Source organism: Ictalurus furcatus, chromosome 17 (genome assembly GCF_023375685.1).
Source record: "Ictalurus furcatus strain D&B chromosome 17, Billie_1.0, whole genome shotgun sequence".
Taxonomy (NCBI): Eukaryota; Metazoa; Chordata; class Actinopteri; order Siluriformes; family Ictaluridae; genus Ictalurus; species Ictalurus furcatus.
The window spans coordinates 8,015,596-8,030,013 of record NC_071271.1 but is presented as its reverse complement, the minus strand read 5'-3'; the positions used below and the strand labels follow the sequence as shown (position 1 = coordinate 8,030,013).

Sequence of the window (14,418 nt, the reverse complement as noted above, 5' to 3'; positions counted from 1 at the left end):
CAACTTTATTCCAGTCCAAACGGCTCCACTTTCGGACACATTAGGTCACTATTTATGGTAAACAAGTCATTATTTCGTCATTCTTGAGTTCCGTATGTAGTTCACCTATAGAGGGAACACGCAGGCACGCGCAGCACATACCGGAAGTGGACTCGCTGCGACCTCTTCCACAGCGTTTTGTAGCCATGGCAACTGAGCGCGGTGGCAGCATCCTCCAGCTCATTCACCCTGCGCGCGGACAGCTGAGCTTAGCTAAATGTGCTTCCAAAATGGCGACGGGACGTCAAACATTTGTAACGGTGCTGTTCTACTCGCTTTGTAAGTATCCGTTGACTTAATAAACCGTTAAAGTGGTCTCGTGGAGGAAATTATTGACGTGGACGTTACGGAATGAAGCCGTGTGACATTCTGCCTTGTCTTAGCTATGTAACGACACCATGTTGTTTATTAATTTTTTCTAAGTGAATCATCATGTCAGATTATATCTCATGGTTCATTCTAGAGAAGCGACAGAGTGTGTTTTTACATGTATGTGAAGGTTTGTTGTAAATGTCAATGTTATAAAAAATAATAATGATAAAAATGTGTGTGAAATGTGACCCTGAGCCCAGGAGGGAACAGTAACATTACACTGCCTCTTATACATGCCATTCTCTTTACATTTACATACACTGTATATCTGTGTAGCTGGGTAAGGGGTGAGTCCAGAATAGGGATTAGTCATGATTAGTCGTGGCTGTGATTTGGCAATGACACTGGCATGAGAGGGTTCAACTTTAACACAGTTGTAAGATTATAAAAGGTTCCTGCTGAAAAACAAAACCCAAAACAGTAGAAACCCTCATAGAATTTGTAATGGGAATTGTATTGGTTTTAATGGAAACTGTAATGGTCCTTACTGGTCATTTCTGTCCTTGTATTGGTGACATGTTATGTCTAGTACCTTTGAGGTACAATTTGACAGTTTTAATGGTTGACAGCTGATGGTTTGTAATGGTATTTGTATTGGAATCCATTAGAATTTCTGGGAAGGTTTCTATTGTTTTGTTTTTTGTTTGTTTGTTTGTTGTTGTTTGTTGTATGTGTTGTAAATAAGCACATGCTATTCTAGTCGCGTCCCAGTTCTTTTAATGCTGATGAGACAGCTTGGCATGGCATGTGCGTGTGTGTGTGTGTGTTTTGAATATCAAACTGTTCTACTAGTGTTTGTGAAGTGACACAAATCCTGTTAGATGTTTATACCCGGTTGTGTAAGGGAAACAGAAATGTTTTAGATACGCCCTTGTCTGTCCGTTCTGTCTTTCACATTTCAGTACTTCAGTTGTCTGAGTAGCACTGGAAATGTTTCCCAACTAGACACTAGAGCAGCTGCTGGAGTTGTGAAAACATTTGACATCAGATGTTTATAATGTTTCTCAGCTAATGAAAATCAGAGAGCTTCGACACCCCCCCACCCTCCGTAGTGTGGAAGGCATTACACTAAAGCTCAAGAGTGTTAGTCTGAATTTCAGTGGAAAGAGTGCGAATTCGCTTTACATCCCAGTTTGACACAGTTATATGGTAGGTTAAAAGACTGGAAAATCAGCATAAAAATGTTCAAACATTAACTCTGACCCTGTTCAAGTTAGTCTCTGACCTTTTGTTTTCCTTTTGTGGAAGTTTTTTTTACCCCCACCTCCGTAAAGAAGATTCCTAAAAAGTAAGCGTTCTTTAATGTGACTGTGCGCGACTATCCCAGACACGGAGGACAGGCACGAGAAAGTCAGTACAGCTTATGGACTTTTTGAAAGGACATAATGTGGTGTATCGTGTGGCCTTTCTAACGGTTCGGTGTCAGCAGCGCATGTAAAAATAGCCCAGGATGCATGGCTGATGGGAAAGTAAAGCAAACGTCAGCTGAGACCTTCGAGTTCCATCAGTTACAGCTGGGACAACATGACTGTTTGTCTTGGCTTGCCGTGGACTTAACCCTTAAAGGAATGTTCATTTTTTAAAAAAGCAACAGGGCGTCTTTTTATTAAGAGGAGCAAGAGGGTTAGACACAAAGCTGTGACACTATTGCTTTGCTGAATCTCATGATTTTGTCCTATACAGTTGAGGTCATAATTTTACCTACGCCTTGCAGAATCTGCAAAATGTTAATAATTTTTTTTTTAAATAAGAGGGATCATAAAAATTGCCATTTGCTATTTTGTTATTTTTATTTAGTCCTGCCTTGAATAAGCTATTTCACATAACAGATGTTTACATATAGTCCACAAGACACAGTAATAACTGAATTTACACAAATGGACAAATTCAAAAGTTTGCATACGCTTGATTCTTAATACTGTGTGTTGTTACCTGGATGATCAGCAACTGTTTTTTTGTTTTGTGATAATTGTTCATGAGTCCCTTGTTTGTTCTGAGCAGTTAAATTGCCCACTGTTCAGAAAAATCCTCCAGGTCCTGCACATTATTAGCTTCTCCTGCATATTTGACCCCTTTCCAATAGCCCCTATATGATGTTGAGATCCATCTTTTCACACTGAGGACGACTGACGGACTCGTACACAACTATTACAAAAGGTGCAAACAATCACTGATGGTCAAGAAGGCAACACAATACATTAAGAGCCAGGGGGTGTAAACCTTTGAACAGGAAGATCGGTGTAAATTGTTATTATATTGTTTAATCTTATTTCTTTTCATTTTACTGTAGTACCACCCTTCAGAACCTACATAAGATATTTATGTGTTTCCCAGAAGACAAAATTATATGCTTCTATAGGAAAATAATCAACAACAGGGTGGTGTGATGTCACCCGATGCAGACCGGAGTAACTGAAACCAACCCAAAGTTGATTATTTCCCAATAACAGTAATGCCAATTTTGTATTTCTTAAAGAACAATACATTGCACTTTTATCCATTCATAGTTATGTTTAATGTTGAGAAACATCAGATTAAAAACCTGCTTCCTGTTATCATGTATGTTATAACAGCTATAATCGAGTTGTTCCCTCACCAGCCGCTTTTTTTTTCTGTCTTTTGAAGTTAATAAAATGAAAAACGTTGTCATGTTAGTGAGACATAGGATAGCTGTCTGGAAAATGTCACCATGGCAATCATTACACAAAAAAAACCGGTCATGTTGAGCGTCCGCCATCCAAGTCCCTGTGTCAGTTGTTACCATAGAAACAAAAACATATTAGGATGAGTGCATTAATACAAACCTGTGATTTGTCCTGTAGCTCTAAATACTCTCAGTGCTGCTGTTAGAAAATGAATCAATACTTTCTGGCCAATTTAGTAGACTGTCCAGTTTATTAGAAACAATTTTAATGATCAGTAATCCAGTAGAATAACTAATTATGTTAATCTTATTTATCAAAGAGAATGGCTCAAGGTTGTAACAACAACAACAACAACAACAAAAATCTCCAGATGTACAGCAGTAAAACATTGATACAAAAATTTGATATTAATAAGCGAAGCAAAGCAAAGCACCAATACACCAAAAACTGTGAATAGTATCTTACATTACTCACAGTGAGAGGCCAGACAACATGATGTCTGTAAAAATAGGATTTTACAATGTTTCATTGTTTAGTTTGGAAAATGATTTTGCTTTCAGTAAAAGGTTAAAACAGGTTTGAGGCAAACAACAAAATTATTATGATAAAACATTGAGGCAGTTTCAGGTTATCATATCATATATATATATATATATATATATATATATATATATATATATATATATATATATATGATAAACTGGAACCTAGTATTAAAATATTCTTTGTTTTTTCATTCCTGTTTCTCATTTTCAATTATTATAAGATACATTTTACATTTAGACATTTAGACATACAAATGTCAAACATCAAAAAGGTCAAGAGCTTCAGTTAATGTTCACATCAAACATCAGAATAGGGAAAAAATGTGATCTCAGTGACTTCAACCCTAGTACGGATGTTGGTACCAGATGGGCTGGTTTGAGTATTTCAGAAACTGTTAATCTCCTGGGATTTTCACACACATGTAGAGTTTACACAGAATGGTATGAAAAAACCATTGAGTGAGTGACAGTTCTGTGGGGGGAAACACCTTGTTTAGGTCAGAGGAAAATGGCCAGATTGGTTCGAGCTGCCAGAAAGGATATAGTAACTCATATAATCACTCTTTACAACCATGGTGAGCAGAAAAGTATCTCGGCATGAACAAAACATCAAATCCTGAGGCAGATGGGCTTCAGCAGGAGAAGACCACATCAGGTTCCACTCCTGTCAGAGAGCCAAGAGCAAGAATCTGAGGCTATCATGAGGACAGACCCAGCCAGAATTTGTCCAAATTGGAAGGGAACATAAGGACAGCTGTCTTTCAAGGTCCTTTATTTGGAAAATTTTATAGACAGCATTGCTTGTACCTGTTTTGGATAAGAAGGAAAATCCATAATTCCAGGAGAAAAAAAAAACAATATTAAATTTTTTAAGCCATGATAAAAGATTACAGCTTTTATGACAAGACACGTAGTATTCAGGACAAAAGTTGTCCGTGAGATTGTGCTGCATGAAATTATAATAAATAATTGAGAACAATATTATTAAAGTCTGGGATGAATGGGTCAGATTAATATCAACTAATAATATATGATGTTAAAATACAGTATTGTGCAAAAGTCTTAGGCACCCTATTTTTTTTAGCACAAACTTTTTTTCATAGATTTTTTATTTTATGAATTCTACATTATCGAATCAGTTTGACTCACACCTCCGGGGTTGGGGGTTCGAATCCCACCTCCGCCCTGTGTGCAAACATGTTAGTTTGCATGTTCTCCTTGCAGGTTTCCTCTGGGTACTTAAGTTTCCTTTCCCAGTCCACAGACATGCATTGTAGGCTGATCGGCATGTTACAAATTGTCCATAGTGTGTGAATGTGTGTGCGATGGGTTGGCACCCCATCCAGGGAGTCCCCTGACATGTGCTCCGTGTTCCCTGGGATAGGCTCCAGGCTCCATCAAGACCCTGTGTATGATAAGCAGTATGGAAACTGGCTGGATGGTTGTATGTGAGATTCATCTGCTGGTTGCCAGTTGTGGTGGAGCTCCACAGCTAAGCTTGAGCATCAGATTTCCTTGGACCTTGATCCCCTATGTGTGATACGTGTCTGTGACACAGCTGTAACATCCGTTTGTGTTCCTGGTGCTTTTGACAGTTTTGGACCATCACTCAGCAGTTTCAGTTCGACTCAGTCCTCTGTTCGGTGATTTGTCTGTGTTTGATGTGTGGTGCAATGCTCGGATCTATGGTGCAGCGTTCAGACTCAGATCAATGTTCGTGCCCAGTGGCGCTGTGTATGCCCGGTCAGTGTAGACCTTCAGTGAGACTGTGATTCAGCTATGCCACTGAAATGACATCATGGTAGGTTTTGAAGAACTCTGCCTGTCTGATCATTTTTTAATCATTATTTTGTATTTCTGTCTGAAGTGCTTCTGGGTCTGAGATACTCATGCACCAAATCATCAGTATCAAAGTCCCGCTTTTTAAGAAGCTCAGACTTGCACGGCCCATTCTAGTTTGGAGTTTGTCTTTATTTCGACCCTTAAAGAAAATGAACCCTCTTTGGCTTCTCTTTTCTTTTTAAGTACTTTATTTTAATCATCAGTCATGTGGGTTTACTGTTATCCATGTTACTTTTATCCACTTATCTAGCTCCAGTTCGGCCCGAACTGATCGCTTACTGGTTAAAAATTCAGACCCGCACAACACTAACATTTCTGAATTTTATTCTGTGACTTTACATTCATTGGCTTCTGTTCTGCGGATTCTATTGATTGCATTTGACAGCATAATGGTGTAATCATTCACTAAAATCTACTTAAATCTGTCTGTCAAAAATTTAACTGAGAATTGAATATCTTCAGATCATTTATAAAATCCAAACAACGTGTAGAAAATGTATTATTACCTGCCGTACAGTAAAAGTGTTCATGAGGGGAAAGTATTTTAATCACTGTAAAAACAGTAACAATAAAATCATGATCTCTTCAACTGAAATGCTGTATGTTCACTGTAAGCTTTGTGAGAATGACCCTGTAGACATCGCGACCACTAACAGAATGATTTAGCACTGTTTTGAAACCGTTTTTTTTCCTGGTGTTTATTTTATGTCTGACAGACTTGCTTCTCCATGATTGATGTATGAGTGGTGTATGCACTGTATACTGTATATGGTCACCGAATATACTCTGTGGTTGACCCAAGATGTTAAACCTGAAACTAAAAGGCAAAAACTAAAGAAAATACCAGCAGTCTATGGTTTCCTGTGTCATTTTAATCCAGACTCATACCAGAAAAGTCATGTAGTTAGTTTCATTCCTGTTCAAAAAATAGCTCATGACAGCCCGTTGGATGCTTCAGAGGGTCACAGAGTAACAGCGCACTTAGAACATAAGCTGCCCTAAATCTGTCGTATGTTTATCATGGTTTACAGTGAACAAAACAAACCACAAGAGAAGCACAGACATGTCCACTAACCTCCATGAGAGCAGAGGTAAAGCTCAAGCGGCTTGTTCAGTCACAGTATAGAAGAAATAAATATTTAATTACCTTCTCCATTGTATTGAAATGTTACATTGGAACATTCATCCACATATTTCATTTGTAAAATGACTATATGAATTAAAGTTGGGCTCTGAACCCACTGAGTCACGAGTGGCCTTATTTCCATCGCCCAGAGGCTCATGTAAATTGGCTAGTAGAGGCTACCAGCTGGTGGTCTTTTAGAGGATTTGGTTTATTATGTTGTGTCTGACCTTGTCCTAGAATTGTTGGTTGTGCACTTTGTTGTATTAGAGCGAGTTTTGTTTGCACCTGGTCGAGTCCTGTTTCTCTGTCCTGTTTGTCCATTTTACAGTGATAGAAGTCGGCTAGAATTATTAAACCTACTACCTACTACCTGTCCTGAAATGTATTTATTCTACAACAGACACTGAGCAGACTGGTTGGATTAACTGCAACCTTGTTTAAGCCTGTGTGTCATGGACAGTCTTTTTTCTGCCACTCAGAACTCATCAGTACTCCATCAGCACCCCACTTATAACAGAAATTATTACCTCCCTTTTCTCATACCAGACAGTGGTCCAGAAATTGATCATTTTATGCCATCCATGCTAATGCTGGTGCAGCAACTCAGAGCATACGCACGCTTCTATGGTTGTTGCATATGTTCTGAACAAACTGTTGACACACGTTAAAGATATCCCATATTGTGCTAGGAACAGTTGCGAGATACCAGATCCTATAATGATGCACCCAACCAAACTTTAATGGTTGCACCAACAGCATGGTGTACACCCATGTGATGGCTCAATGGTTGACGCTTTGGCCTACTGGAGTGTAGTAGAGTTCAAATTCCAGCACTTCCAAGCTGCCACAGTTGGGTCCATGTGCAAGACCCTTAACCCTCAGCTGCTAAGTTGTATCCTGTCTCAGTTGTAAGTCAACTGGGATAAAAGTGTCAACTGAATGAGGAAATGTAAATGTACACACTGCAGGGAAAGTTATTTCAGACTCCTGTGAATTCCCAGGTCTTCATTTTTTCAGCTAGACCCATGTCAGACCCATGTCAGACCCATGTCAGTCCGTCGACTGCAGTGCATCTTTCCAACCAGAATGATGAGCTGGTCCAGCCGCTACAAGATAACGGCATGGTCATCACTCTCCACTCTGAAGCATGGTAGCAGCTGACCCTCACCTCTTCATAGCACCAGGCTGTCACTTCAATCCCAGCCAGCAGCTGCCAACTCAGACAGCCTTCCACCTACTTCAGAGGATTTTATTTTGAGGGTTGTGGGTGGGAATGCTGCTCTTTGGATATGGTGGGTCTGGGGGTACAATGGAACGTTGGTATGCTGGCCATGTCAGTGTTACCCAGCATGTTTTGTATGTTTGTAGGGAATTTAGGTGCTTTCTTCACTGATCAACCTTGATAAATATGTGAATTGAAATGTTTGGCTGATTTGTCTGTTGTATTTTCCAGGTTGTGTGACATTTTCTGTAATTCTCAGAACTACAGACAAAGACGTGTGGGCCAATGAATTTGACTGTAAGTTAAAGTTCTGAATTTTTTAAGACTACACTAATCCTTCCAGTAATTTGTCCAATGACAACTGTTTTGTTTTTGTTTTTTTTATTACTTTAAAGCAATTGAATTGACCTGCTTGATAGAGTCCATATCTACAAACAACCCTAGGATTGAATGGAAGAAAATCAAAAATGGGGTTCCCAGTTATGTATATTTCCAAAATAAAATTACAGGTAATATCAGTATGTATCCACATACAAACTTTAACGCATGATATTTAAAAATACTGGATATTATTCTTATTTCAAGTTAAGCTAACCATCACATATAGGTGATTGCACCAGACCAGAGAAGAACATGCAGTGTGCTTCTTATGGCAGGTGATTTGGTGAACAGGGCGCTGTTGAGAGAACCTGCAAACCTTCTGATTCTAAACGCCAGCAGATCAGACAGCGCGAAGTATCGCTGCGAGGTAGTTGCTATTGATGACCACAAACCCTTCGATGAAATACTTATAAGTCTGGCTGTGAGAGGTACTTTAATCTATCTAATAAATTCTGCATCTATTAACTGTCCATAATGTTATATGCTGCTCGTATCATAGAAAAAGTTCTGCTCTGCTTTTGATTTTGGCTTTCAGTGAAGCCGGTGGTGCCAAGGTGCAGCGTTCCAAATTCAGTCACTGCAGGCTCTTCTACAGAGCTACGGTGCTTGGAGAGCGAGGGCTACCCTCTGTCTCGGTATCAGTGGTTTCGCAACAATGAGGAGCTGCCTGAGGACCCCAAAACCAGCATCCGCTTCTACAACTCCTCATATGTCATGAACGCTGAGACTGGGTCACTGGTAAGCAGAGACAGGTGGACATGTTGTAACTGATTTTTTTGTTCATTTTGTTGCACTTGTATTCATTTGAAGAGAATCAGTTATTTCGTTATGTCTTTTCCTTGCATAATTGCAGGAGCACCTCTAGACTTTAATGACATTAATGAGAATCAGGTGCCCAGTACATGCCAGGAATACTATTCAATTCAATTTGATTTGTATAGCGCTTTTTACAATGGACATTGTCTCAAAGCAGATTTACAGAAACATATAAACACAGGATACAGATTTTAAATGTGTGAATTTATCCCTATTGAGCGAGCCGGTGGTGACTGTGGCAAGGGAAAAACTCTCTAAGATGATATAAGGAAGAAATCTTGAGAGGAACCAGACTCAGAAGGGAACACATCCTCATCTGGGTAACAACGGATAGTGTGAAAGTTAAAGAAAGTTCATTATGTTTTTTTAGTCTTTGTTGAACTAGTCCACTGTTCACCACTGAATACTGAATACTACCACTGCCAGCTTTTTGTGTGAACACAGAACATAGTGACCTTTTTGTATTATCATGCAACAGATGATCATTAAAAGCCCATGACAACAGCTATTTTGGAGTTTATAAAACTGGCACACTTTGCACCAACTGCCATGCCACATTCAAAGGCACAGGGAGTGTCTGAAACAGAAGGCAGCTGCAATGATGCCTGTGCGTTCTCATGATTCAGTGATTTAGTAGACAACACTTTGATAGCTGTGAAGATACCAGTTATTAAAAAAAAGTTTAATACTAGCCTCAAGGGCGGCATACAACAGTGTTGCCAAATTAAGTAATGTTGGGAAAACAGCGCAAATATTTACTGACTACACCAGCTATTTCTCATCAGAAAGACAAAACGATTACAGATAACTTATATTAATACACAGACTGCTTCCTCTCCTCTACTGTGCTGGGCTTTATACTGGTTGCTGCATCTGGTTGTTTTTCAATTTGTCTTTTTTATAACATCATACCTAATTGGATTGACATAGAATTGACAAAATCTCCAAATGTTCTTAGTTGCTTTGATGCTTGCGCCTGTCACGAAAATTGCAGCTCAGTGTCACATATGTACAGTGCCCTGTGAAACAGGAACTCGTGGTTTAACAATTTCCTGTTCCTTGTCACCCAGGTGTACAATTTTTAAAAAAAATATCAATAGGAAGATAATTCCTAATTCAAATATATTTTTCTCATATGAATTCATAGGGGTGCCAATAATTGTTGCACAACTATATTTAACAAAGATATATATATATTTTTTTTTTATATAAACCTGTGTTTTGTTTGCAATTGTTTGGTATCCATGAGAGAAGAGTATTTTTGTGAATTTCTTTAACAAAAGATCAAAAGGTTAAACAATAAAGACAATTTTTCACAGCCTTCTTTACTCATATTTACCAAGGGTGCCAATATTAGTGGAGGGCACTGTATATAGAAAATGAAGGGGTGTCTGTCGCTTGCTAGTGTGAACGTTAGCGTTAACAAGCATTTTGTTTACGATTCAGACAGCATGAGTAAGGTACATTCTAACATGCTAGAAATTAGGCTCTAACAAATTTAAAACATTCACACACCCCTACACATTATTAGACTGTAACAGCATCCAGTGACGTTTAGTCCGATTATATTGGATTATCAGAGCTGCCACGCTTTACACATTTTTTCTTGTAAGCATTCTGCAATTTAACTTCAGAGTAAAGTAGTCTTATACAGTAGTAGACTTCCATCCATCCATCTTCTATACCGCTTATCCTTTTCAGGGTCACGGGGAGCATCCCAGGGAGCATGGGGCACAAGGCGTCGTACACCCTGGAAAGGGTGCCAGTCCATCGCAGGGCACAATCACATACACACTCACACACCCATTCATACACTATGGACACTTTGGACACGCCAATCAGCCTACCATGCATGTCTTTGGACTGGGGGAGGAAACCGGAGTACTCGGAGGAAACCCACAGCACGGGGAGAACATGCAAACTCCGCACACACAGGGCCACGGTGGGAATCGAACCCCCAACCCTGGAGGTGTGAGGCGAACGTGCTAACCACCGTGCACCCCTAGTAGTAGAGTTATCACTTTTTATTCCCAATAAAATGGGAATTGAGACAATCTGAATCTGAATCGTATGAATCTGGAGTGATTTGTGCAGGTGTATTGAACTCTTCCCTGCCTCACATGCTGTGAACTCGTGTAAGCACTCTCTCTTTGTGTCAAGGTGACTGGAGAATGTTTAGAGTTCATTAACATAAAAATTTATTCTACCTCTTAATTCTGTCTTCGACTTAAGTAACATTAGACAAGTGTGTGTGTGTGTATATATATATATATATACACACACACATATATATAAAATCATCAGTTTGCTATATTTATTAGGAATGCCACAGAAAACTTTTAGACAAAAACAATCAAAAATGGCACTTTTTTTGGTCTGAAAGAGAAAAAAGGGAAAATTTTGAATTAAAAATATTAAATCGGCCTACAACGAGGTGTCATTGAAGTGATGAGATTTAGAAAGTGATTAAATACGCTTGTTTTTTGGGGTTTTTTTTGACCAGCAGTGACCTCTCCTGGTGTACGTATTAAACTCGGCATATTATTCTTTTCAGAAATTCAGAATAGTGAGGAAAGAAGATGCAGGGGAGTACCACTGCCAGGCCAGAAATGACGCTGGTCATACAAAATGCACACCACAGCTTATGGAAGTCTGTAAGTAGCGTCATGGAACAAGAAGCCACACACAAAACATCATGAGCAGTGTCAGGATAAACTAGCTGCTGGAATTCCTCAAAGCTAAACAAATTCACTTCAATTTAATACAAATCTCAATACGCTTTTTTTTCCCCCCTCCCCCGTCTCCAGATGATTTTGACATCGGGATGATGCTCTTCAAGATTTTAGCAGGAGTGATCGCATTCATCCTTTTAACAGTGGGGCTCTGTCTGGTTCAAAAACACGGCTACTGTTCCTGCAGAGAGGATAAAGAAAACGAGTGAGTACACACGTAAATCTGTGAGATGTGTTCAAAAGGTCAGCACAGTGTAACGCTGGTTTGTTCCCAATACCTGCTAAATACAAATGACACAGTGTTCCTTCCATGGAATAAAGAGTGTCTATAATAATACACTGTTTGTTTCAGTTATAAAGTCCCTCAATATGACAGTGGAAAGGATTGTGTCAGTGCAGATGAGGTGAGTGTATATATATATATATTGTACTTCAGACAGTTTGTTTGCATTTGAGATATTATGGTATTAATAATTTACATTTTTTACGCTTTTTTTTTTTAACAGGGGCATTTCCGGCACAAATCCTCTTTCATCATATGACCAAGAAACGATGAAGGACACGCAGGAGATACAACAGCTGAACTGTGTGCCACAAATACAAACTATCACAATGTGAATTTTCTTCTAAGGTGCATAAACATGATCTTCTTTGCCAAAGCTGTTAATAAACATCACAGTATTTTACAGACAATACAGTATTTACAATTCTCTGGGAAAGTTTTATTCTTCATATGTTACAGGAGTGATGGCATTCATCTTTTTAACAGTTTCCTACAGGAAATACAAGGAAGATTTTTTTATGTAATTCACAAAGATGTTTTTGTTTGTTTGTTTGTTTTTTTTACAAAGTTGGAATTTTGAATTTTCAAATCCAAAATCTGTCCAGAACACTACATTTAGTGATGAGCTGTGTACATGGTTCAAGAATGTGCGAAGAAGCAAATTTTTATTGTTGTGGAACTGAAAGTGCATCTACATTCTGCGATGTATAATCGGGCAGCGCAGCACAAGGCAGGGGTCAATCAGTCAGTGAGCTGAATACAGTATTCTGTATTTTAGACACACTAAATCATCAAAGCTGGCATGTGTGTGTGTGTGTGTGTGTGTGTGTTTTGATGTCGGGTCATGGGATGTTATGTGTTGGTGTTTCAGTGGAAGTTACATAGGTTGTAAAGTTTTAACAGCTCAGTTTCAGCGTTCAATCACAAGTCTTTGTTAAATCCATAGATTTAGGTCGTGCTAAATGACTAACTTCTGGTTTTTCTACACTTTATTTTATTTTTAAATATTAGATACACATTATGTGTTTACAGTTCTGTCAGTGGTCTCCCTTTTTCTCTCTAAGTGACCTTCAGTCATTTTTTTTAAAAATAATAATTTTCTATTATTATTCTTTTGGACAAATTGTCCAGGTTTGTGGTGGTGTTCATGTTTTAATCTGTTTGTGGTATTCGGTTGTAGCAAAGTCAAATGTAATTGCTGCGAAGATTGTGGGCCATGACCAATAAATAATGATAGTAATCATAACTTAAATTACACTATTTGGAAATTTCCAGATTTCTTCTTCTTCTTCATTCTTCTTCTTTTTTCAGATCTAATAGTTAGTTCATTCACACTACCATCAAAAAAAAAAAAAAAGATTTTCTCACAGGTGGCTGGTTATTAAAATGGTTTTCTATTCCAAAGAAGCTATTCCTGACTGTTAAATATTCAAAATGTCTTACAATTTTGTGAGTTTGGACAAATTGTCTTCCATGATGGCATGTCCCACTGTCTTACAGGCAGCATGGCTGACTGTTATTATGAATGCTGTAAAAATGCACCATGGAAAAGAAAAGAAGGAATTGGATTTTCAGATAGTGCAGTGAGGTAAACTCTTATATTAGAAATGAAATATTACTCGACAGTACTGGAATGTGAACTTTGCTAGGTCTGATGTGAATAATATTTGGGCTTTATGTTGGAGATGTTTGATTATGCATGCCTAAGCAAGAACTGTGCAAGATGCACATGCTTACAATGATTTGATGAAAATATTCAAATGTATATACAGTATTTAGCCTCACCACAACTGCCTGTTTGATACCGAAATATTTTAGTGTATCATATAAAAGTAACAAGTTCATGAGTCTATTCGGATATTTGTTACCCTTTATTACTGTGTGTGCCAGTTCATTGTCAGTGTTGGTGTAGTCATGTTTGCTGCTTAACTCACATGTATGGTCTAAGAAGGTGCATTCTGTCCAAAATGATTCCATAATTATTCCATAAATATACATAATTATTAGATATTCTTTGGATTCAGATTGCAATTTCAGATATATATTCTTTATCTGAAATAAATGTTATATATCTATATATCTCTATATATAAAATATGTGACATTCCAGGTATAAATATTTTATGTGTACCATTTACATGACAGCTCACCTGTCGTCCTGTTTGTTGTTTTTGTATTGTCAGGATGTTATGTTATGTGGTGTTGGTATGGTTAAAGAAAAAGAAAAAAAGTTGTAATGTACTTCTAATGTAAGATTTGAACAGCATTAAACCAGTGTAAAGTTATGATGTACTTATTTTCTGTAAAGTAGATGATAACATTACTCAGGAGTTTGAAAGAAGTGACAATTTCTGTACACTGTTAGAGTTTTAGCGATTCTATTCATTTTATTTAATAAAGATGTTGTTATAGAACA

At 38.1% G+C, this 14,418-nt stretch overlaps 1 protein-coding gene and 1 long non-coding RNA gene across 3 annotated transcripts; both read left to right on the top strand.

Annotated features, from left to right (window-relative positions):
- Positions 1–14,418, top strand: jam3a (junctional adhesion molecule 3a). Of its 2 annotated transcripts, XM_053646760.1 has the most exons (9): positions 16–318; positions 8,023–8,088; positions 8,187–8,300; positions 8,448–8,600; positions 8,708–8,910; positions 11,543–11,642; positions 11,796–11,925; positions 12,073–12,124; positions 12,227–14,418. In XM_053646760.1, exons 1-9 carry the CDS (start codon positions 186–188, stop codon positions 12,260–12,262), a joined length of 987 nt encoding a protein of 328 aa, XP_053502735.1. In that variant the 5' UTR covers positions 16–185; the 3' UTR covers positions 12,263–14,418. The 2 variants fall into 2 exon arrangements, with proteins under 2 accessions (XP_053502734.1, XP_053502735.1); XM_053646759.1 differs by lacking the exons at positions 12,073–12,124; positions 12,227–14,418 and adding an exon at positions 10,690–10,957 and having other exon boundaries at positions 1–318.
- LOC128621181 (uncharacterized) lies at positions 370–3,065 on the top strand. Its single transcript, XR_008388232.1, has 2 exons — positions 370–2,568; positions 2,702–3,065. It is a non-coding gene; the product is annotated as an uncharacterized LOC128621181 (long non-coding RNA).